This window comes from Zalophus californianus, chromosome 6 (assembly GCF_009762305.2).
Source record: "Zalophus californianus isolate mZalCal1 chromosome 6, mZalCal1.pri.v2, whole genome shotgun sequence".
NCBI lineage: Eukaryota > Metazoa > Chordata > Mammalia > Carnivora > Otariidae > Zalophus > Zalophus californianus.
In genome coordinates, this window is record NC_045600.1 from 74,056,329 (window position 1) to 74,081,858 (window position 25,530).

The 25,530-nt window shown below is 38.5% G+C and overlaps 2 protein-coding genes and 2 non-coding genes across 15 annotated transcripts in view; 3 read left to right on the forward strand and 1 right to left on the reverse strand.

Moving 5' to 3' along the window:
* Positions 1–25,132, forward strand: part of CCNB1IP1 (cyclin B1 interacting protein 1) — a 36,749-nt gene extending 11,617 nt beyond the window's left edge. For 2 of the 12 annotated variants that reach the window (XM_027572573.2, XM_027572575.2), the window contains exons 2-6: positions 6,834–7,009; positions 13,578–13,662; positions 18,692–19,024; positions 21,985–22,318; positions 24,108–25,132. In XM_027572573.2, the coding sequence (XP_027428374.1) occupies positions 13,609–13,662; positions 18,692–19,024; positions 21,985–22,318; positions 24,108–24,310 (924 nt within the window). In that variant the 5' untranslated portion in view covers positions 6,834–7,009; positions 13,578–13,608 and the 3' untranslated portion in view covers positions 24,311–25,132. The other 10 variants (XM_027572570.2, XM_027572572.2, XM_027572569.2 and 7 more) reach the window with 10 other exon arrangements.
* On the reverse strand, positions 5,078–5,494 carry LOC113910398 (coiled-coil-helix-coiled-coil-helix domain-containing protein 2-like). The gene has a single exon (XM_035728287.1). It carries the CDS (start codon positions 5,492–5,494, stop codon positions 5,078–5,080), a length of 417 nt encoding a protein of 138 aa, XP_035584180.1.
* LOC113910807 lies at positions 10,974–11,050 on the forward strand. Its single transcript, XR_003516292.1, has one exon. It is a non-coding gene; the product is annotated as a small nucleolar RNA SNORD126 (small nucleolar RNA).
* LOC113910803 lies at positions 13,120–13,267 on the forward strand. The gene has a single exon (XR_003516288.1). It is a non-coding gene; the product is annotated as a small nucleolar RNA SNORA79 (small nucleolar RNA).
* Positions 25,133–25,530: the final 398 nt, after the last annotated feature.

Genomic DNA, 25,530 nt, shown 5'->3' on the forward strand with positions numbered 1-25,530 from the left:
TGAAGAAAGATTGTGATTAAGGTAGAGGGGCCTAATATTTATCCCAGGGATCTCAAGGTCAGGGATTTTATGCAAGGAGATGAGCCCTATGGAAGAATGGAAATGGGGAAAGAAAAGATGAAGAGAAATATTAAGTGCACAAGAGGGACTGAACAGAGTAGCTGCCGCAGGAGGCGACTAGAGAGGGGGATGAGAAAGGAGGTTTCTGAAAAAGGGTGATTTGGGGGGAGATTTGTTTGCTTTCTTTTACTTTTTTTTTTGTTTGTTTATAATGGTAATGTCAAGAATTTGGGATAATGGGCTAAATCTGTGATACTGTATCATCTTTGTATCATTTGATAACTATAGTTATGTAACTGACATAAATTCTTCCATGAATTCAGAGAGTGTGTGGAGGGTGGGGAGATTGTTGTTTCTCAATGCCTTACTAAGAACAACATGCTTCTTACTTCCCCCAAATTACCCAAAAATACTTAGGGCTTGGGGGAGGGCTTGACTCCCACATTCATCCCCAAACACAGAGTCTAGTAAGTCCTCTACTTTATTGCTTTTCACTTACATGGTATGGCCGCACTATTTTATGGCGCTGGAATGATGATCTTGTTCAAGTAGATCATTGCATAGGTCAGTAAGGTTCTTTGAAGGCAGATGATCCCACTTGTTTAGTGCTTAGTGTGGCCCAAAACCAAAATGTCCCACTTAGAGCAACTCAGGGCTCCACATTTTTAAATGCTCTCTTGCAGGACTGTAGAGTCAGCTGATTTCAGCATCTGCAACTCAGTGGATCCAGGACCCAGATTCTTTCTTCATTCCCCTCTCCAGGAATCCAGTTTAGAGATTGCGCAGGCTTTCCTTTACAACCCCCTTAAAACACATAGGATCTGTACCTCTCTGCCTTTGTATGTCATCTTGGTATTCCAAAGCCCTTTACTAAAGTACTTTTTTCACGATGATTTCAGAAAGCCCTATACTCATCTTCTGGGGTTCCAAAATGATCCACTCATATCTCTTATTGGAGAAGAAAAAAATCTGCAATGTAACCTTGCGATTGTTAGGAAGCAGGAAATTATCAGTGAGTATAGGTCTGTAATCACAACATTTAGGAGCAAAAGCTAATTTCCATTGATTTACTTGTATCTAGAAAGAATTGTACAATGTGTAGACAAATAGAAGTGTATAAGTAAACTCATGCAAGCAGTTATTTACTTTTTCATCTCCTCTCTGTATAAGAATGAGGAATGAGCAAGGATGGAAGAACATGAATTGAGCAGGTACTATGACCAGTCATTATATACTAGACTCTTTCATCCATTCGTATATATGTTAGGGAGGTAGGTATTACTCTCCCCCATGGTATAAAGGAGGAAATTGAATCTCAGAGAGTTTAAGAAATTTATTCCAGATCATGCAGCTAGGAAGTATCTTGCAAACTATCACAGTTTATGTGAAATGTCCTAGAATATCCCTGTGCAGCATCTTGAAATAGAGATTTTCATTTGCTACTCTCTGTCAGGGTCTGAAAATTAAACTGACAGATTAACTGGAGAAAAACAGACACATTTTATTGAATTTTTAACTTACATAGGAGCCTTCACAAGAGAATGAAGACTGGAAGAAGTGACCAGGGCAGGAAACTTTTATACCTTTAGACAAAGAAACAGTAAATTTGTGAAGAATTGAGAAAAGACAAAGGAGTTTGAACTAGTGCTAGTAACTGGCCAAGAACACTAAGAAGAGGGGTGCCTGGGTGGCTCAGTCATTGAGTGTCTGCCTTCGGCTCAGGTCGTGATCCCAGGATCCTGGGATCGAGCCCCGTATCCAGCTCCTGCTGTGTCTGTCTCTGACAAATAAAGAAAATCTTAAAAAAAAAAGAATGCTAAGAAGATAAGGTTTAGTTTAGTAAGGTTTGTTTATACAGCTAAATTTTACTTCAAAGCCTGAGCCCTTAACCACACCCATCTTTTATTCACTAGTGCTGTTAACTGGAATATTACCCTGAAGGTAAGTTCTAACTTGACTGGATCTAGACCGTTTATAATGAAACCTGTTACCTTGCATAAAGTAACCATTTTGAAGTCACAAAGGTTAGGAAATTCTCCTAAAGGAATGAAAATAGTTTACAGTTCCATCTAAACAAAGAATGTGTATACACAGCTTGAATTAGCCTATGTTTGCTTGTGTTGAGTACATTAATTCAAAAGGAAACTTGGTTTAAAAAATTCAATCTAAAAATAGGGCAAGTAGCATCACTTTTCCTTAAGAGACAAATAGGTGAAGGAGGGGGTGGCCTTATTCCGGCACCTTTTAAGGTAAAGGAGGAGGGAGTCTGCTTTTAACTCATTAGCCAATCAGACTCTGAGGCCACTTCTTAAAGCCGCTTCCTGTCTCTCCACTTAACTCTCTCCGTTTTGGTGGTAGGCTGGTGAGTGTGCACTTAATTTTGCTCCCTAACTGTTTTGAATTTCTCTTCCATTTGAACCCTGTATCCTGATGGCAGGCCTTTATTTGGAGCAAGCATGGGGGAGTGAGTGTGTGTGAGTCACAAGGTGATTAATTTCGGCTGTGTGGCGCCTTGGGGTAGGCAGGGAAATGCTCTGCCTGGCTTATTTCCACATGGGTCTCTGCAGCACTGGGTCAGCCTTCCTTCCCCGAGACCCGGAAACAATAGACTCTGCTTCATGTATAGAGTGCCGGTGTTCCTGGAAATCGCCTGGATTCATTTTGCTTGGAGGGAAAGGTACTGTTATTATCCCAATGCTGTTTCGACTTATATCTCCCTGGGTAAGAGGGTAGACCTTGGGAGGAGTTTCAGACCAGTACACTTTAATTTTCTCGTGTCTGCAGGGCCCAGGTCCTTGCTGGGTTTGCAGGAGCTGTAGCAAATGTTGTCTTTGGCCTAGTCTTTGCTCAGAGCATTCCAGCTTTCTTAGTGAGCCTCGGCAGCAACCCCAGATATTTGATTTTACCGAGCCCTAAGAGGAGCTCCCAATTTTAATGTCGCCACTGTGGTGAGGGTTCCCTAAAAAGCCTAATATATACTAAAGAAGAAATCGGGCCTTAGCCCAGGACAAGCCTAAAGCAAGTACTAGCACCACAGTTTACTTCTCCAGTGACCTTGGGTGGGTGAGTGAACCATTATGAGGCTCCGCTTTTGAAAATCAAAATATACGAAGGCCAGGTATTATATTAAATGTTAGATACCTTCTAGAAGTAAACACTACATTTATTTTGGGTATCTTTTTTCTTATAAAAAGTTTTGCTTAGTGACCTTGAGTATAAATGGATTCCTATTTTCCTCCTTGATCTACATCAGTTTGAATATAATGTAGGTGTTCGCTGTTCTTACAGGCCCAAGGTGTGAAAGAAGTAAACTAGTGGATGGAATGTGGTAATAGACAGTTGTCGACTTATCATAATCCTTATAATTCTCAAGTTTTATTGTTAATGTTATCTTTTGAAAATAATACATTCACGTGGTTCAAAATTAAAAAGGGATCAAAGCGTGTATCACGACGTCTAGGCCACCTAATTCCCCACGGCCCTCACAGCATTAACAGTTTCTTGTGTGTCCTTTCTGAGATATTTTATGTAAGTATAAGCAAATACATGTATTTCACCCTCCCGTCTTCTTTACATACTCTACCAGTTATCTAACTTTTCCCACTTAGGATTTCCAAATGAATAAATAAAGAATATCCACATTCTTTTTTTTTTTTATTTAAAGATTTTATTTATTTGTTAGAGAGCACAAGCAGGGGGAGTGGGAAGGGGAGCCAGAGAGGGAGAAGCAGCCTCCCCGCTGAGCTGAGAGCCTGATGCAGGGCTTGATCCCAGAACTCCGGGATCTTGACTGGAAGTTATGTAGCTGAAGGCAGACCCTTAACTGACTGAGCCACCCAGGCGCCCCCATCCACGTTCTTTATAATGGTTTTACCGTAATCTAATGTATGTGCATACCATAATTTATTTAAGCTTTATTGGTCAACATTTAGGTAGTTTACAGTCTTCTTATTGCCCCAACAATGAATAACCGTGTATATAATTCAGTTGTCACATATGACAGTTCAGGTGGTTTTTGATATATTTATAAGGACTCTAAACATGCAGTGCTTCCTGTTACTTATATTTATTTTGTGCACAGTGATGACCAGAAACCAACCAACACCATAAATGGCTTGATTGAGCAATAAAGGATTTTCTATTAAAAGCAAAACCACGCTGATGGCTTTTATGTGAATATATCTTTGCCCACTTCAGTTTAAGGGATGGTTTATTTTGCTGTGAACTTGTATTTAATGTTGAGAAAGAATGGCAGCATGAACCAGAGAAACTACATGGTTTTTGTATTCACCAAGGGCAGAGGGGGCATGTTTCCAGTGTTTACTTAGCAAAATGTGTGTTGGATATCTTTCTGAAATTATGGTGTTGAGTGGGTAAACTCATATTTTAGCATTAAGTTGGGGAAAATGGAAATGTTTTTTAGGATGTAAACATGCAAAATAAAAGCTTCTGGGAATCCCACCAAAGCTATATATATATATTTTTTTCTTTTTTAAGATTTTATTTATTTATTTATTTGAGAGAGAGAGAGAGGGAACACAAGCAGGGTGATCAGGAGAGGGAGAAGCAGGCTTTCCGCTGAGTAGGGAGCCTGGTGTGGGGCTCGATCCCAGGACCCTGGGATCATGACCTGAGCTAAAGGCAGACGCTTAATGACTGAACCACCCAGATGCCGCTATTTTTTTAAGTCTTTTTTTTGTTTTGGAGAAAATCACTTTATTCTAATTAATTCATAAATGAGAACATCACAGAAGGTGATTTAAGGAGGCACACAAACATCTGCCCAACCCCAAATTCAAACCATCTCAATGAACTATACAGTAAGAACAACCTTTTTCATTCCAGTTCTGAAGAAAGCTATATTTAATGATGAAGGAGAGGCTTAACTGGTGGTTTTACACTTTATATATTCACCATCAGTTATATTTTTATGCTAAATTAACTTGGTCATGAGAGATGATTTTCCATATCTTCAATTTGAACTTCTTGATTAAGCTAATCCATTTGCAGATCTGTACTACTTCAGTACCTCGCTGAAACCTTCACAAAGCTTCAGGTCACCCTGGTTCTGGGTACACTCCAGAAACTGTTTCATCTCAGAGTGGCATGGGCCAAACTGCTGGTGTGCTGGCTGGGTTCCCTGAGGCTCCTGGTGAGTGATGTCAGGCCTTGAAGGCTCAGCATTGCCTCCTCCACCGAAGCCCCCAGTGATGGCATGACCTATCGTGTGCCTGACAGCAGAGCCCACAGCTACGCCAGCTGCAGCGGTTGCCATCTGGGCCACAAGACCTGGCTGCCGGGGTGCAGCAGCAGGTGAGCCGACAGCAGCTGGTGGAGCCGCTGCTGGTGCTGGTCTAGGCGCTGCTCTCATCTGAGGTGCCGGGCTGGCGGGAGGGGCCGTGCGGGAGGCGCGGCTCCGGCTTCCACGCGGCATCTTTTTTTAAGTCTTAAAAAGGCTAAAATCGGGTGCCTGGGTGGCTCAGTCGGTTAAGTGTCTGCTTTTGGCTGAGGTCGTGATCCCAGTATCCTGGGATCGAGTCCTGCATCAGGCTCCCCGCTCAGCAGGGAGTCTGCTTTTCCCTCTGCCTCTGCCCCTCTCCCTGCTCATGCACTCTCTCTCTCTCTCAAATAAATAAAATCTTAAAAAAAAAAAAACGGCTAAAATCATCTAGTTTTCCATTAGGAGTACCTTGCATTTGGAAGGACCTTATGAGGGATCTGAATGTCTTTCTCAGCTTCAAGATTATTGTGAAAAGTGAAATTGTTAGACAGGATTCCCTATTCCTATTCAGTAGTTGGGCGAGCTTGGACACTTAATAATAGAAACAACATATTAAGTATTTCACTACATGGCAGCTACTGTGCAAAGTATTTTATGTTTATTTTATCTCATTTAATCTTCCCAAGGGTCCTAAGAGGTAGGTGATATTTGTCTTCATTTTTCAGAAAGGGAATCAGAAGCTTAGAGAAGTTGAAAATATGTGGGGGAGTCAAGATTCAAATCCAGTTTTGTCTGACTTCAAAATCCATTATCTTAACCACTAAGCTGCCTGCCATTTAGACTCCAAACCTTGCTTGCAGACCTATAGAATGGAGATGACATAGTACTTGCAAAATGAGGTAAATATAGAAAGTGCTTTATAAATTCTGAGATAGACCAAGTATTATGAAATAGATAAAATGTCAGGTTACCAGAGTAGCAGTTTTACTGCCTCCTGTATTCTGATTTCAAGTTATTCTTTCCTGCTGTTTTGATGCAAAGCCCTTAGGTACTGTATTTTCATTTGTTACACCAGCAATGAGACTGGGGCTCTTGGTATGAGCTGAATGGTTGGTCTGTGTTCCTGAACTCCCCACTTTTATTTTCTATATGCTCTGAGAGGTTAAAAACAATCACTATTTCTTTTTCTTTCTTTTTTTTTAAGATTTTTAAATTTATTTGACAGGAGAGAGAGTACAAGCAGGGGTAGCGGCAGGCAAAGGGAGAGGGAGAGGCAGGCTCCCCGCTCAGCAGGGGGACTGATGTGGGACTCGAACCCAGGATCCTGGGATCATGACCTGAGCCGAAGGCAGATGCTTAACTGTCTGAGCCACCCAGGCACCCCAAAACAATGACTATTTCTAAAGTAGCTGACAGTGAGTGGGAAGCAAAACTTGGAATCTGTTCTGATAGCAGTGTCTTAGAGAGCTATCCCTAAAAGAGAGCCATGCCAAGTGACAGTTGGGCATTTACTTCCTATATGAAGTTTTGTATTGTTTTCCTTTTGTTTCAGGTTGAAGATGGAATCCATGGCGGAAGGAAGGCCTGGGTCTTCAGACCCCTGGCTGCCAGTCCAGAAGTGGCACTGTGAAAGCATCTGTAACATCTGCTGTAGATGCCCTAACAATCAAGTGGGCTTGGATTTGGACATTCTCAGTAGGAGTGGTTAAAGGCTGATGGGACCATAAAGCAAGTACTTGAACTTGGACTAAGATAGGCCTTAAAGTGTTCTCTATGTCCCATGTCTATGTGTCTTTTCTATCTAAAAAAGATAGGTTATTTGAGTTGCTGTTATAACCTATAATGCTAGAGACAGAGTAGGCACTGAGTAGTTGGCATGGAACAGTGTACAACTGAGCAGTAGTAGTAATCTTAAAACAAAGCATCAGATGATTTGGTATTAATCAATTTGTAGTTTGTATCAGGCCTTCATGAAGCACCTATTCACATAACGTAAAATGTACATTTTGGCCATGGGCACGAACACTTAGAAGCATTTATTTCTTATAGGGAACAAAATGCATGGGTCATTGATAGTTCATGGGGGAATTTACAAATTACGTACTTAAGCTCCCTCAGTGCTCAGTAAATATGAAATGGCCTTCACGTGGTAGAATGACATTTGCTGAAGCATAGCTCGAGTCCTGCAGGGAGCATCATGTATTGGCAAAGGTATCATGTGTTTAACATCAGGATTTATGTCCTAAACTTTAGGTTATGTGCCAATGATACAGAGACCAGAACTTTTACAATCTAGGTTGTTTGTGAGATGATTCAAATAGAGAAGTTGCACCTTTATATATATATATATATATATATATATATATTCTCCTGTAGGGAATACTTGGATCATGGAGTTTTGAGGTAGACATTGTTAAAGCTGTAGAAACCTTGCACTTTAAGTCTTACTTCCTGTTTCTGTTCACTTGGTTAATCTAATATGCTGCCCATCTGAAAACATCTTACATAATTAGAGTATTATTCAACTATAGGACAGGAGTTAAAATAACACTTTGGTTATATGTCTCAGGTACTTAAAATACCTCAGTTTCCTTCTGACCTACTGTGCCACAATAGCATTCTCATTATATGCTGAAGCAAACCATCTTCTGTAGCTCTGCCTCTATTTCATGCAGGAAGTGGCGTGGCGAGGTGAAAATTGGGAGTTTCCACAGAACTGGATTTAAATCCTAGTTCTTAATAGCTAGGTGACCTTGGGAAATTTATTTAACTTCTCTGAGCCTCAAATTTCCCTGTAAATATGGGATTGTCAAGTTTGAGTGGGATGTTTTTTACAGTTCTTGATAGATAGTAGGAATTTTCAAGAATGGTAACCACTACTTCCTGTCAATGTATTTTAGTCATACCCATCCTTTAAGGTGCTGCTGTCCAACAGAACTTTCTGTGATGATGGAAGTGTTTTTGTACACTTGTACATGTTTTGTATTGTTCAGTATGGTAGCCATTAGCCACATGTGGCTACCGAGCAATTACCATGTGATTGGTGTGATTGAAGAATTTAATTTTTAATTTAATTTAATTTTAATGGCTGAATGTGGTGTTACCTATTAGAGAATGCAATTTTTTTCTTTTCTTTTTTTTTAAGATTTTATTTATTATTTGACCCAAAGAGAGGGAGAGCACAGGCAGGAGGAGTGGCAGGCAGAAGGAGAGGGAGAAGCGGGCCTCCCCTACATGGGACTTGATCCCATGATCCTGAGATCATAACCTGAGCTGAAGGCAGACACTTACCTGACTGAGCCACTCAGGTGCCCTTGCAGTTTTTTTTCTTGTGATGAGAACTTTTAGGATCTCTCTTGGTAGCTTTCAACTATACAATACAGTATTATTTTAAGTGCAATTTTAAGGCTCATTCAGGACCTGCACCTTTTATCTTCATGAAGATTTCTGTGACCAGTGATTATTATTCTTAGCATAGCTTGCTCTATTGCTTATTTGGTACTCCCCATGGACATGAATCTTGTCTTTCTAGCTAGATTTTATCTGAGGTTATAGATTTTTAAATCTTCACATTGCTTCATTGAAAGGAACATGATAAAAATATAACTAATATTTTTAGTAAGTTTTAAATTATCATTAAATGCAATATAAGAAACTTTCTAGTTAGTAATCTGGTGAGTAGGGAATAGTCTGAAGGTTGCCTGCAGTGATGAGTTTTGTGTCCAGCCTTTTTCACCTAAAAGTTAGATTACACTCAAGTGTTGGAAGAGGAAAGTATGCTTTTTCTTATATTGCCATCTTGTGGCCAACTTGGGCGTCAAGTGATGCTAATTCCATTTTGCTACGTCAGAGGAAGGTTTTCTTAGTTTATTGTGATAAATTTTTACCAAGAGTAAAGGTTAAATACAGTCAGCATTGGCTGAAATGAAATTGAAACATGCTTTGAAAAAAATGTTAACTATTTTGGATTACCTTCTCATTTTTTTTTTAAAGTAGACTCCACGCCCAAGGTGGGGCTTGAACTCAAAACCTTTCGATAGAGTTGCATGTTCTACAAACTGAGCCAGCCAGGGGCCCCAGATAGCCTTCTTATTTATCTTACGAGTTCCTGGCTCTTTCCTTTTTTTTTTTTTTTTTTTTTTAAGGATTTTGTGAGTTTAATGACTGGTTACAAGGGTTTTCTGCAGTTACACACCCTGCGGACTTGGAGAGGTTGGCAGTATTCCATGCCACTTACTCCCCATATTGCTGAATTTTTCCCATGGCTGTCAAGCTCTGGTTGCAGCCAGCACACGGCTCCTTCCTTTTCCATACCTGTTCTCTTATTGTCAGGGTTTGGTTAGACTTACTGTATAGTTTTGTTTTTTTTTAATTTTTTATTGTTATGTTAATCACCATACATTACATCATTAGTTCTTGATGTAGTGTTCCATGATTCATTGTTTGTGCATAACACCCAGTGCTCCACGCAGAACGTGCCCTCCTTAATACCCATCACCAGGCTAACCCATCCCCCCCGCCCTCCTCCCCTCTAGAACCCTCAGTTTGTTTTTCAGAGTCCATCGTCTCATGGTTCGTCTCCCCCTCCGACTTACTCCCCTTCATTCTTCCCCTCCTGCTATCTTCTTCTTTTTCTTTTTTCTTAACATATGTTGCATTATTTGTTTCAGAGGTACAGATCTGTGATTCAACAGTCTTGCACAATTCACAGCACTGTATAGTTTTACCCAAACTTTTAAATTTATTTATTTATTTATTTATTTATTTTTAAAGATTTTATTTGTTCATTTGAGAGAGAGAGAGAGAGCATGAGCAGGGGTGCGGGGCTGGGAGGGGGACCCAGGGAGAGGGAGAAGCAAACTCCCCGCTGAGCAGGGAGCCCAATGTGGGGCTCGATCCCAGGACCCTGGGATCATGACCTGAGCTGGAGGCAGATGCCCCCAAACTTTTAAATTTATACAAAAAGCTGAGCTTGTGTAAGAAGACCTGTCCTAATGTGATACTGAGTTTGGGCATTTCATGACGTTCTCCAAATAAATGAGTCAATTTATATTACTGACTGGAGGTTCATATAAAGAATGAAGTTTTCCTTGAGGTTAATTTTCCTTGAGGCTATACAGTATGACTTGGGAGTAGGCTGGTGTGCATTCAAGTCATATAATCGTAATCTTTATTTACTTACTTTTTATTTTCCAGAGATGATACATCTGGAAAGATGATGCTTAGGTAGTTGGTAGATCATGTAGTTCAACTAATTCCTAGATAGAAGCTGATTCATTTGATACCAGAGGTAAGTGTAAAAGAAAACTATTTTTACTTCATTTGGATTTTTATTTTTATTTTTTAAAGATTTTACTTATTTATTTAACAGAGAGAGAAATAGCGAGAGAGGGAACACAAGCAGGGGGAGTGGGAGAGGGAGAAGCAGGCTTCCCACTGGGCAGGGAGCCCAATGTGGGACTTGATCCCAGGACTCTGGGATCATGACCTGAGCCAAAGGCAGACGCTTAACGACTGAGCCACCCAGGCGCCCCTTCATTTGGATTTTTAATCACTTACTAAGTTTTGGGGCCTGGTGCTCTTTGTGGCTGGAATTTGGTAGTTTAAAAAAGCCTTAGTTCTAACCTTAAGAGGGTTCACTTGGGTTAGAGATGAGGAGCCGGTGGTGGTTTGCCCTTCATCAGTCATTTTCAGTTTGCCATGATGAAATTCATGTTAAGTCTGTGTTTCAGCTGATCACCCTGATTAAACACATGCTCTGAGCAGACTAAAGCTAGGGCAAATGCCTGGAGTTGAAATCTGCTTCTTGGAATTCTTACTGGATTCTAGCCTCCAGTCCCAGGTAGTTCTTTTAAATCTTTGAATTATGGATCTGGACACTACAACACTTTGTTGTGCTTTGATCTTCGTGGTATCTTCTTGAGATAGGTAGAACCAGGGTCAGGAATCCTTAATCTAAATATTCAAACACTACAGAAAAAGCACTGATAACTGGTATAATTCTGTCAACCACTTTACTTGGCAGTTTTAAACTTACCACTATTTTATTATCTTTATGTAAGATTAAGAGAATCCCAGAGTTGGTTAAGTCAATTTTGTCAAGATCATAAAATGTGACACTATATAGTCATTTAAAAGTTATGATAGAGGTTTATCTTTTCTGGAAATGGAAGGGTATTTATGATACATTAAAAACAAATTATAGGGGCGCCTGGGTGGCTCAGTCATTAAGCGTCTGCCTTCAGCTCAGGTCGTGATCCCAGGATTCTGGGATCGAGTCCCACAGCGGGCTCCCTGCTCGGTGGGAAGCCTGCTTCTCCCTCTCCCACTCCCCCTGCTTGTGTTCCCTCTCTCGCTGTGTCTCTCTGTCAAATAAATAAATAAAATCTTTAAACAAACAAACAAACAAAAAACAAGTTATAGAGCAGTATGTGCAATCCTTTTTATGCTTAAACATTTTCATATACTTATGTTTACTTCAGAAATTATCTGACAGGATATTCTCAAATACCAGGGATTATTGTCTCTAGAATCGCATTCTAAGTATGATCTTGTTAACCTTTATTTTCTGACTTTATTATATTCATGTATTGTATAATTGAACCTACACGGAACAGGCTTCTATTCTTTACCTGTACTTGCACGTTTCAGCAGAGAATGGGGTACATATGAGGGAGAAATACAGGAAATGCAAATAATTCAAAGTAACATCAGCATTTGAAATAGTTTTTAGTTTCGGCTATGTCTTTTGCAGAAATGAAGTTTCAGGAGACCAAAACTAGATCTGAGTCTCATTCTTTCCCAGCCTGGAATTCCTGGGTGCTATAGGTCCTGGATATACAATAGATGATGACAACATTTTTCTTTTATGGTAAGGCTTATGTTGAAATTGAGAAGCTTTGATATGCATATGAATCTTTGAAAATTCGGCTTTATGGTTTCATGACCAGCTGCTAAGTTGCTACAAAAATTTTTATTTTTTAAAAAAGGCAATTAAAGATGTTGAGAGGTTGCTTAGTATAATAGTTATACATGGATTCTGGAGTCAGACTGGGTTCAAACCCATCCTTTGTCACTTAATCAGCTATGTAACCTTAGCAAGTTTCTTAACAGCTCAGTGTCTGAGTGTCCTTATATCTTAGAAGATGAGAATAATAGTACTGGATTCAAAAGAATAGGATTTGACTTTGAAGATTAGATAATAAGTGCATGGGCTTAGAACATTGTTTAAGCATACGGTAATCGCTCAAAAGATGTAAACTGTTTTATCATCAAAGTCCCTGTGCAGTTTTTGCTTATATGCATCTTTATGCCAATTGGCCTATACCTCATTATGTTTATCTCCAGCACACAAAGCCTAATTTATTCTAGAATTAGGCAAACTATGGTGATAAGGACTATATTGTGTATCTCTATATAACTGTTCCAGTAACTTTTTCTTTAGTTGATTGATCTTGTTTTGGCATCAATTTATTTATCATCTTATTCCTCATTTTGTCTCTAGCTGGTTTTGTCTCTCTAGCTGGTTCTTCTAGCTCTTAGTTGACTTAAAAATTTAGATGTAGTGATTCCTATTAAGAGTGACTTGAGGGCGCCTGGGTGGCTCAGTCATTAAGCGTCTGCCTTCGGCTCAGGTCATGATGGGATTGAGACCCATGTCGGGCTCCCTGCTCAGTGGGGAGTCTGCTTCTCCCTCTGACCCTCCCCCCCCATGCTCTCTCTCTCTCATTCTTTCTCTCTCAAATAAATAAAATCTTAGGAAAAAAAAGAGTGACTTGATAGCTTTATTTTTATAAATGTTCCTTAAAGCATTTATTAAAATGGTTGGAGATAAATTTTGATGGCTGTTCCTCTCACTGCTTGGAGCCTTAGGTAGTGGGATTTTAGTCCATCATATATCAAAGCTGACTTGTCTTCACTCAGGGCACCCTTTGGATGGGTTGGCCATCCGTTAGTGCCTTCTGATTTTTGCGGAGTCATACAATTACAAAGCAGGTGGTGAATCTAGATAAGAATTACCTGTGACTGAAAATAAAACTAATATGAAAACATGAGGATATAGTTTTTAGAAACCCCTTTGACTACAAAAGTATTTGAATAGCACTGACCTAGGACTATGAAAGAAAGAGGTCTAGTAAACTGATTCTGAGAGTTACTGAAACATTATACTCTGAAGTCATTAAATTTCAAGTGGTTTAGTCAGTTTTCTACTGATGAGTTTCTACTGATCAGTTTTCTACTGAGTAGCTGTTTATACATTTCAAGGTAGTATTAAAAAATGTCTTTTTCTTTCCAGCATTGAAGGTAGATGATTCTTCAAATTAAAGATGGAAGCTGACTTTTCGCACCAGAAATGGTTTATAGAATCAACTTGCAAAAATGTAAGAGGCACCAAAGAAAGGAGTAAAATATTTGCTTTTATCATTCTTAGATTCTTTGCTAGATTGTAAACTCCGTGAAAGCAGGAAAACTTCCTTATCTGTAATGCCTGGCCCAGAATAGATACTCAAAAATATGTGAAGTGAATTGAAACCTCCATTAAATTTTCTTTTAAGTCCCTGGAAAATGGCAACTATTTTAATGGCATTTCAGCAAGACATTTATTTATTTAAAGATTTTATTTATTTATTTATTTGACAGAGAGAGAGAGAGAGAGAGAGAGACAGTGAGAGAGGGAACACAAGCAGGGGGAGTGGGAGAGGGAGAAGCAGGCTTCCCATCGAGCTTGGAGCCTGATGTGGGGCTCAATCCCAGGACCCTGGGATCATGACCTGAGCCGAAGGCAGATGCTTAATGACTGAGCCACCCAGGTGTCCCTAGATCATGCTAACATTCTAAGATTCAATGATAATAGGAGAAATTGCTATCTTGAAATTCTTAGAGAAATGTGGTATATAAATAATATAACTGATAGGTACTTAGAATATCTACATAAGATCAATATTAAACTTTATGATTAAAAAAATCATTTTTGAAAGGTGAAAATAACCTGTAATTAAATGGTATAAGTGACGTGTAAGCACAAATTGTACAGTCAGATTTTATTCAGACCCTTACATTAGGAAGAATGGATTAAAGATCTATAAATGAAAAGCAAAACCTTAAACCTATAGAAAAACAAGGAATATGATGACATTGGAATAGACATAAACACAAAAAGGAAAGATTGATAAATTTGTGTACACTAAAATTCAAACTTAGGTTTGCATGCCATGTAACCAACAAAAGACTCCATATAAATCTAGAAAATGATCAAAGGATCTGAAAGAATTAATTCACTGATGAGAATCCCTGAGTAGTCATTCACCTGAAAAGAAGCTTAATCTTACTAGTAATCAAAGAATTGCACATTAAAACAACATTCAGATACCATTTCACTGCCATCATAAGGGCAAAAATGAAAACAAAACAAAACAAAAAATTGACACTTGCATATGTTGCTGAGTGTAAAGCAATGTGATCTCATCTTTGCTGGTGGCAGTGAAATTTATTTGAAGTTGCTTATGCACGAACCCAGTCTCTAGGTATTATATTTTATAGGAATTCTTGTCATGTGTACTCAAGGAGACATGTACAGAAAGTTTATTGCAGTATTGATTTTAATTATAAAAACCTGGAAGAAATGTCCTTTAGAAGAATGGATAAATTGTGGTGTATTTGTAGTATTTGGCTGTTAAAGTGAATTAGTGCAAGATAGGTGTATTAACTTCACTACATCTCAAAAATAGGTTAATGAAATGGTGTATTGATAGGTGCTATGTGATAAGGTTTAATAGTTTTAGGACATGCAAAACAAGATTAAGGTATACATATATACTAAAAATATAAAAGCATGCATGAGAGTGATAAATACCAAAATCTGGCTTGTTTACCTCTGGAGAGGTAGGAGGAAAATCAGGAGGCTTCAGCTGTATTTGTAATGTGTTACTTCATTAAAAAAATATCATACGTGAGAAGGATTTCAGTTTATTAAAGCTGAGTGATGGTCATTCTTCACACATTTTTTGTATGCTTGATATTTAATAATAAAAACCAAAATTAAAAAAAAAGTTCTTTTTGGTGGATGGATCTTTGTATCTCAGCCTTGATTGTTTTCAGTAATCTCATCCCCAGGAGCACTCTAGAAAAGAGCCAGTGAAGGGTTTGTTTATGCCATAACAGGAGAGGACACAGTGCCACTGAGAAGCAGGTTAGTTCAGTTCCTGGTGTTCCAGATTAATGGGATATTAAGACTTTGTAGCACCCTGCTCCCTTTTATTCTATCTGGCAAAACGTGTTGGCAAAAAAAAAAAAAGTATACATACATATACATATATATATATGTATATATGTTACTCCTACGGGCTTTTAGCCAAATGGGTTGGAAATTTGAAACTGATTTGGTGGGAAAATCGGGTAGGGAACACTAAGGTTTGGGGAATCAGTGGTCTTAATGATGAAGCAGGAAGAGATCATATTGCAGTACAAAGGTTTAAGTTAGATCACAAAGTTAGGTACTGGCTGAATTTGAATGCTTTGTGTTTTCTAACTTTGAGATTGTACTCCTTTGTTGTACTACATTTGCCATTGTTAAATTCAGAAAATGCACAAAAGGCTCAGATAGCCAAAATAGATGTTAGGGGTTTACACATGAACCCCCAACTTTGTTGGGGAATCCAATTTGTACCCCTGGAATTAAGTTACCACTCTAAACTCTAAAGACATTTTAGGAAATTTATACAAAGGTCGAGACCCTTTCTAATTACTGTGAACAAGCTGCAAGTAGATAGAAAACTAGCAGAAAGTTGTTTAGTTAGGACAGGTTTTTGTTTGAAGAAGAATGGGTTAGTATTAGAGATTCACTACCCAGAAAGGGGTTTGCGGGGCCTTGGTGTCCATTGTGTTGCTGATTCATTGGATTGTATCTGTTACTAATTCACAATGGGGTCACACGTGGACAGGTGGCCGGCCACAAAAGACAGCATTAAGGCTTGTATTCCAAGGACCCCTCAAGCCCTCCTCAGCTTAGTTCCTAATATGATTCTAACAGACTCCTCTAGATTGAGCAGAAAATCACAGTTTACAAAGAACAGAAAAGAAAGTGACAGGTAAGAGCATTAGGGTAAAACAGGCACAAACATTTAAACAATTACAAGTAGGTCCAGGAGAACACACAGGCAGAGCACCTCAAAAAAGCTGACACCCGATCGATCCTCTCGCTTCATTACAGGCGTTGTAATGAATGTTCGTAACACAGATTCTAAACCAAGAAAAAGTTCCATTTTAGGTGTATATAGAGGATGTGTAAAAGCTAGAAAGATGTCTTTATCAAAACGGATTAGAAAAATAAAATGGCAGAATCTACCTCAACATCGAGGTGGTAGCTATCCAATTACAGGTATCTCAAATTTCTGGAACTTTTTCCTGAAACTATTTAGCAAGTCTGTGCTGCCCAGCCGGTCCTCCCCAAGAGTTCCCAGGACAAACACAACACCTGCGTGTACTCAGGTAGGGGCACAAGCCGGCCCTGTTAGCTTCTCAACTGTCCCACTCTCCGCCCTGCTCTTACTCAGGAGACTCTGACCTCGAATGTTATACCCAGGATAGCCTAGGATGTTACTTTTGTGCCAATTGAGGGCAGTAAACGGCACTCCATGACAGTATCTGTGGGGCTCCCAAGTGGGAAACAAGGACTATGCTCAGGGGGATTCACGCCCTCACAGCGCCTGAGACGCGCGTGCGTGGGGATATGCGCCTGAGTTCAGGTGCCACAGCCTGACAGGTCCCAGGATCCTGAGCGGCCGGAAGCCCTGTGCCCACCCCCGGCAGGCTCCAGGGCCACCCTGCGCATGCGTTCTGTGTCTTACTGGAGAGGCACTGCGAATCCTTGATAGCGTAGTCTAGAGTTGTGGAGGCAACGGCGTTTTCCCGCGCTTTTTCTGGGCGCCTCAGGTTAGTTATTTTATTTGTATTATTATTGTTATTTTCTCTGTAGAGTGCAGAAAGCAGGCCAAGAACTCCAGAGTGAGTCTAATTCCCAAAAACTTGGCCCTCGGTAACTTGGGACAGTTCACCGAATTGGCTCTTTACCCCCAGTCGTGGAAAATTTGGAATTAGCTGCACCTCCCGCTCTGCCTAAGAAGGTTCTCAGCTTTAAAACTTCCCAGCTCTTCTGCTTCTCCTATGCCTGTTATCCTGCTGGAGGTAAAATAGGCCTTATGACTCCTGCTGCAAAGTGCCATTTACCCTTGGAGACTAACTCAGTGCGTACTTTGGGGTAAAGATGTCAGAGCGTCCTCCTGGACCCCTGTGACCAAGGCAACATTTTTTTTTTTTTAATTTATTTATTTGACAGAGAGACACAGCGAGAGAGGGAACACAAGCAGGGGGAGCGGGAGAAGCAGGCTTCCCGCGGGGCAGGGAGCCCGATGTGGGGCTCGATCCCAGGACCCCGGGATCATGACCTGAGCCGAAGGCAGACGCTCAACGACTGAGCCACCCAGGCGCCCGAACATTTTTTTTTTAATCAAGGCAACATTCTTGACAGAATTTGTTGGTTAATAAATGTGTTAAATATGAATATTTTCCTTGGTGTATAATTGGTGTGTCACAGTTATTTCATACAATATATGATTTTGGTATATCCAGAATATTGCTGTCCAGTTTGGGTTAGTAAAAGTAGTGAGAGTGGACACTATATTGAAAAGTAACTTCAGAGTACTTATTTACTTAAAAGTATTTATTTAGTTTTACAAACTTTTACTGACAGTATAGCATTCAATAGTATTTATATTAATGGTGAATTATTTGATGATAAAATAAATCAGCTTTTGTACAGATTTTCAGGTTTCATAATGGTCATTTGCTTGGATGAATTAAATTATTTTCCATTTAATACTATCAGATTACTACTGTTTTTTAGGTAAGGCAACACAGGTAAAGGATATGAAAAACCTAAAAAGTAACTTATAAAACACTTTTCACTAAAGAATGGTTGAAATTGGTGCCTGGACTTATATCTGCCAAGTGTGAGAAGTGGTACTAAAATATTCTAGCAAACTATGGATGATAGTAAATTTGGCTTTTTTGTTTAGGTATTGAGGAATGGCAAAAGGCACTAATTAATTTTTATTTGTACTTTGTAAATGTTCCTAAACTTTATTTTCCATGTACATATTATTTTTGGCTTTAGTAAGATTTGGACCACTTGTGTCTTTAATTTTTTCTCTAAAAATTTTTCTCATGGGCTTTTTAGGGGTTTACACAAGCGAGCACAGTTAATATTGTTGAGTGACTGAAATCTATAATATGTTGATTATAATAAATACAAACAATAAAATATATTATTTTATCATAATAAAATGAAAACATGCTCTATTTCATTTTCATTGAAATATGACTTATTTGACCTTTCCATTTACCCCTTATTAGGATTCTTTTCAGCATCTGGAGACTTCACTCTGTGTCATGTCTTTGTGTGAAGACATGCTGCTTTGTAACTATCGCAAATGTCGCCTCAAACTCTCTGGTTATGCGTGGGTCACTGCCTGCTCTCACATCTTCTGTGATCAGCATGGCAGTGGTGAGTTTAGTCGTTCACCAGCTATCTGCCCTGCCTGCAATAGTACCCTTTCTGGAAAGCTAGACATTGTCCGCACAGAACTCAGTCCATCAGAGGAATATAAAGCCATGGTATTGGCAGGACTTCGACCAGAGATTGTGTTGGACATTAGCTCTCGTGCACTGGCCTTCTGGACGTATCAGGTTAGTGCTTAGGCTAGTTTTTCTGGAGAGTATGATTTGAGGCATATGTGGAAGCTTCTAATGTTTTTCCTTCATTGTGTTTATATTCATTTTTTTTCAAGATTTTATTTTTATTTGTCAGAGAGAGAGAGAGAGCGCATAAGCAGGGGGAGTGGCAGGCAGAGGGAGAAGCAGGCTCCCTGCTGAGTAAGGAGCCCAATGCAGGACTCGATCCCAGGACCCTGGGATCATGACCTGAGATGAAGGCAGATGCTTGACCGACTGAGCCACACAAGCGTCCCTCATTTTTTATGAATATATAGAAAACATTCTTTTTAATAATTTTTTAAAAGATTTATTTATTTATTTAATTATTTGAGAGAGCATGAGAGAGAGTGTGTGAGAGAGAGAGAGTGCAAAAGCAGTGAGGAGGGGCAGAGGGGCCCAATTTGGGACCGGATCCTAGGACCATAGGATCATGACCTGAGCCAAAGGCGGACGCTCAACTGACTGAGCCACCTAGGCATCCCAATAAATGTTTTTTTTTGTTGTTGTTAAAGAAATAGGTTTATTGTTGGAAATCCAAAAGAAAGAAAATAAAAAATGAACTATAATTCCATAACTTAGAGATCATTGTTGATATTTTTATTTTGGTATTACTGGACTTTTTCTGTGTATAAATATATATTTTGTCTGAAAGTAAGAGTAATAGCAGTTAAATCTGACATTATGCTTATGAATATTTTATTACGTATTTTTCAATTAGCTATTCTATAATCATAATTTTAAATAATTGTATCATAATTTATTTTCAAGCTATAAAAAAGTTGCTAAGATTAAATTCCTGAAAATGGATAAATATATTTCAAAGTTGTAAAAATTGCAGTATTTTGGGATGCCTGGTGGCTCAGTCAGTTAAGCATCCGACTCTTGATTTCAGCTCAGGTCATGGTCTCAGGATTGTGAGATCAAGGCCCCAAGTCCGGCTCCAAGCTGAGTGTGGAGCCTGCTTAAGATTCTCTCCCTCTCCCTCTGCCCCTCCCCTGTGTGCTCTTCTCTCTCTCTCTCTCTCTCTCTCTCTCTCAATAAATAAATAAATAAATAAATAAAAGTTGCAGTATTTTATTTTTTATTTATTTTTTAAAGATTTCATTTTATGTAATCTCTATACCCAATGTGGGGCTTGAACTCACAACCCCAAGATCAAGAATTGCATGCTTTGAGCCAGCCAGGTGCCCCCAAAATTGCAGTATTTTAAAATTGCCCTCCAGTTAGGCCTGGGGCCTATTATTTTGTGTTCCCTTAAGTGTATGAAAGTGCTTGATTCTCCATACTTTCTCCTCACCAATTAGATATGAGTAAAGTAGAATCTCATTATTCTTTTTTTAATTATGTTATGTTAATCACCATACATTACATCATTAGTTTTTGATGTAGTGTTCCATGATTCATTGTTTGCGTATAACACCCAGTGCTCCATGCAGAACGTGCCCTCTTTAATACCCATCACGAGGCTAACCCATCCCCCCACCCCGGTCCCCTCTAGAACCCTTAGTTTGTTTTTCAGAGTACATAGGCTCTCATGGTTCATCTCCCCCTCCGAGAATCTCATTATTCTTTAAATATGCCTTTCTTGGATGACTTTTAGATGAAAACATTTTCTTGTATTTTTTTCATGTATTTTTCTTTTATGAATTGCCTGTTTCAATTTGCTTATTTCAATTGCTGTAGGTTTTTTTTCTTACTGATTTGTTAAGAATTCTCTATGTATTTAAGTCAGATGTTACAAGAAATTTTCTCTTTTTTTCAGTTCTTTTATTAGTATGATTTTTAAATTGGCCTTTTTTTATTGTTGAGTTCTAAGAGTTCTTTGTATGTTTTGGATAATAGTCTTTTATGAGATACGTCTTTTACAGATTTTTTTTTTAAAGATTTTATTTATTTGACAGAGAGAGACACAGCGAGAGAGGGATCACAAGCAGGAGGAGTAGGAGAGGGAGAAGCAGGCTTCCCTCTGAGCAAGGAGCCTGAGCAAGGAGCCTGATGCGGGGCTTGATCCCAGGACCCTGGGACCATGACCCGAGCCGAAGGCCGTCGCTTAACGACTGAGCCACCCAGGCGCCCCACAAATATTTTCTCTCAGTCTATGGCTTGTCTTTTCATTCTCTTGACATTGTCTTTTGCAGAGCAGAAATTTTTAATTTTAATGAAGTCTGGCTTATCAATTCTTTCTTTTGTAGATTGTGCTTGCTGGTGTTGCATCTAAAAAGTCACCATCAAACCAGAGATTGTTTAGATTTGCTCCTCTGTTATCTTATAGGAATCTTATAGTTTCATGTTTACATTTAGGTCTGTGATTCATATTGAGTTAATTTCGGTGAAGGTTGTACAGTCTATGTTTAGATTCAATGTGACCTCAGTATTCTGCTGGCTATTGCCCCAAAGCTGCTCTCAGTTACTTGCCTTGTTGCCCTTTGCAACATGGCTACTTGCTTCTACAAAGCCAGCAAGTGCTACTAAGGCAGACTTTATAGTCTTATGTAATGTACTCATGAAGCAGCATCCTGTCATTTTTCCTGTATTCTAGTCACAGTTTCTGTGCACATTCAAGGGGAGGATCTAAGTACAAGGAGGCAGGGATAATTGGAGACTATCTTAAAATCTGTTCTCCACAGTGTGGATTACTTGAAATATGAAATTATTTCTTAAAAACCTTAAGACTCCATGTCACTTGTTAAGGTTAGACAAATACTTCTTTTGTTAGTATAATGGTATCAGTTTGAAAGTGTTCCTCCAGAATTTTTTCCTATGCAGTTAGTGACACAGTGTATTATTTTCTATAATAACCATCCTATTGTACATCTAGTTTGCTTAACCTGGTTCTAAATGTTCAATTAATAACATCCCAGTGTAAGTCTTTCTTTTTCTTTTGCATTTAAAGTTTTACAATATATAACTTAAAAATCTTTTTTTGGGGACAGGTACATCAGGAACGTCTCTATCAAGAATATAATTTCAGCAAGGCTGAGGGCCATCTGAAACAGATGGAGAAGATATATACTCAGCAAATACAAAGTAAGGATGTAGAATTGACCTCTATGAAGGGAGAGGTCACCTCCATGAAGAAAGTGCTAGAAGAATATAAGAAAAAGTTCAGTGACATCTCCGAGAAACTTATGGAACGAAATCGTCAGTATCAAAAGCTCCAAGGCCTCTATGATAGCCTTAGGCTGCGAAACATCACTATTGCTAACCAAGAAAGTACCCTTGAACCATCCATGATTGCACAGTCTGGTGTTTTTGGCTTTCCATTAGGTAAGAAGGGACATGTAATATCCAAAAACTGTTCTTTAAATCTTTCACATTGTGTTCTGCACAGTTCCAGGAAGTCAGTGGAGACTCCAAAGGCCTAGAGTGGTGTAGGCTCCAGATTCTTCATCCATTTCTCAACATGTACATCTTTGCTTTTATCTATTTTATTTGCTTGTGGTTAAGTTACATCTTCAATGTAAACAGAGAATAAATCTTTCCAAAATAAAAGTTTGCAAATTGGTGCTTTAAGTGAAAAGCTACTTCCTTGGGGTAGTAATAATAGTATTAGCGGCCATTTGTTGATTCCTTACTACGTGCTAGGCACTGTTAGAATTTTACATGTATTCCTGTTATTTTTCAAAACTTTATGATGTAGTTATTATTATCCTTATTTTACAGATGAGAAAACTAAGGCACAGAAAGTTTAAGTAAATTGGTCAAGGTCACAAAACTATCTTCAGAGCCCACACAACCATCTCCTTCCTCAAGAAGGCCATGTTCAGTTTCTTTCACATGGCAATACTGATTGTACAGTTCTTAAGTTATTGTTGGTTGTTTGGTTGGTTCACTTTTGTTCATTTATCAAATATTTATCAAACATATTTCATGTTCTAGGCTGCTAGACATAATCCTAGGCAATGAGAATATAAGGATTATCCAGATAAGATTCCTGCCTTCTGGAAGTGCATAATCTAGGAAGCTACCAGTTCTTTTTTGCTCTCTAGGTGCTTTGGCAAATGCAATGAATCTCATATCTCTTCCTGAGTTCTCCTCTTTATACTACTCTTAATATAACAGAATCCAATAGATTTTTATTAATAAAAATTATTTTTTGCATATAAAAAAGTGAGGTTTCTTGTGCTTGATTTTCCTAAATGTATATTTTTTTGAATTATAGGCTGAGGGAAAAGATTTAGTGGGGGAGGAGATGTCCTAGAAAGGGCAGGAAGTAATGAGGTGTATCAGATAGAAGAATTGAAACAAAAACAAGTTTTTGCTTAACTTTCAGTTAGTCATAATTATAATTTAGTCAATCAAAGTGTTATTGTATATTAACATTGTAGATATTTTTTCCTTGTTACGATCCACATTTATTTTGATTTCTTTCATATTCACTAGTTCTTTCCTGTTCCACTTTTTATGTACACTTACCTTTTTACTTTCACCTCTTGCTACAGTTGTTGGCTTGAAGCAGGTATAGTCTGCATTCTCCTTTAGTTACATGTTCCCTTTAAAACTTGTAGAAGCCAAAGAATGGCTCGGTGGAAGTTGTTAAATGCTTATTTAATCAGATTTATTGTCTGATTTTTCTTAAGGTTATTCTAATTGGTCTTGGATCATGAGTATATGCCAGTTTTTCATAGTTGTCGTATATTTTCTAGAGTGTTTATGGCAATCTTTAAAAGAAAAATTATTCTTAAAGAACCTGGGATAAAAGGTTTTATACACACGCAATATTCCTTTGAAGTAGATTACCTGGATAATGAATAAAATTATGAATTGTAAGTTCTAGCTTTACTAAAAGCATATTTCATTGTGTCAAATTACTTTTGGCAATGAGGTCATGGCTATTGGAAACTGCGTCACAGCAGAAGGTATGGTATGTACTGTGGTCGTAGGAGGGAGTGGGAGCCATCATAGCCCTTTTCTTTATCCAACGTTAGGTTTATATTTTACTGTCTCATAGGAGTTGAGTTCTGTTAAAATATTTATTAAATAATTTTGTGTTTTTGTTCCTAAAGATCTGTAAGAAATAGATGCTTAAGTTTTTCCCCCCCTTTTTTTTTCCTAGGGAACAACTCCAAGTTTCCTTTGGACAGTACACCAGTTCGAAATCGGGGTGGTGGAGATGGAGATCTTCACTTCAGACCGTTTTTTGTGGGTTCTCCCAGAGCACCTGAACCCAGCAACAGCTTTTTTAGTTTTGCCTCTCCAAGTCATGAATTAGAGCAGCAGCAAATCTCTAGCAGGGCCTTTAAAGTAAAAAGAATTTAGCTCACTTTACAGAGTATTTCTCTGTTCACTCTTAGTGATCTCGTTTAGCACATAATCTTTATTCTAGTTAGAATGAGATCACCAACCTTTGTGTGCTATTACATTTTCAACTTAATGAGGAACTCAGTGTCAGCAGGAGTGGCTTTAGGGTCTGGCATCTTTTTCTGTTTCCATCATTTAAAGTGTGAGCATTATATTAAACTCAAATTTACTGTGACTGTTGAGTTTTCACCAGTAGTGAAAAGGTTACAGTATTACTGCTTGTTTTGTAGATCACCATTTGTTTTCTGTCTGTGTTATTTCCAACTGAACTAGGTGTTTATGTATATGTATATAAGCACGTATGTTATATATCTACATGTCACTTTATATTCTGGTATTTATGCATATATGTATATATGCTTTCCTTTATATTGATATTTTGCTGTATTTGCCAGCATATTTATGTGAAGATTTTGGTCTCAGGAAATGGCAGGTGAATCTGTAGCTTGTTATTTGGGTATGTTCCTTTATTTGTATATATTTATGTATCTGCCCTTGTATTAGTTTGTTTGGAGGTATGCTCATGTTGGTGAATAAGAATACAATTTGATGCTTGTATGTTGTCTGTTTTTCTATTTTTTTAAATTTTGTTGTCTGTATTTCTAATTAAAAATGATTTGCAGTGATAAAGTTATTTTGTAAAGTTGATTTTTTGGCATTTATTTTAAAATGAAATGACTCTTTACCCTTTTGCCAGCAGTGCCTTATTTACGAATACACTCTTACCCCAGAAAACTTACAATATGTTATTGATCTCAAGAGATTATATTAATTAAAATACTTTTAAAGACTTATTCCTTGTTTTCCTTTATTAAGTAGCATTTCTGATCACTATAACAAATAACTTATTTGAACCATAGAACTGGGGCACCTGGGTGGCTCAGTGGGTTGTGTCCAACTCTTGATTTCTTTGGTTAACTGTCCGACTCTTGATTTCGGCTCAGGTCATGATCTCAGGGTCCTGAGATAGGGCCTTGGGTCTGGCTCATTGCTCAGTGGGGAGTCTGCTTCAGGTCTGCTCTCTCCCTCCGCCTCTCCTTCCCTGCACACGCTCTCTCAAATAAATCTTAAAAAACTAACAAACATAGACCCAAGAAAGAAATTTGAAGAATATTTTCAGTTTACATCCTCTTAGTGGCATGACTTGAAAGCATACTTGTTGCAGAAGCAGAACATCT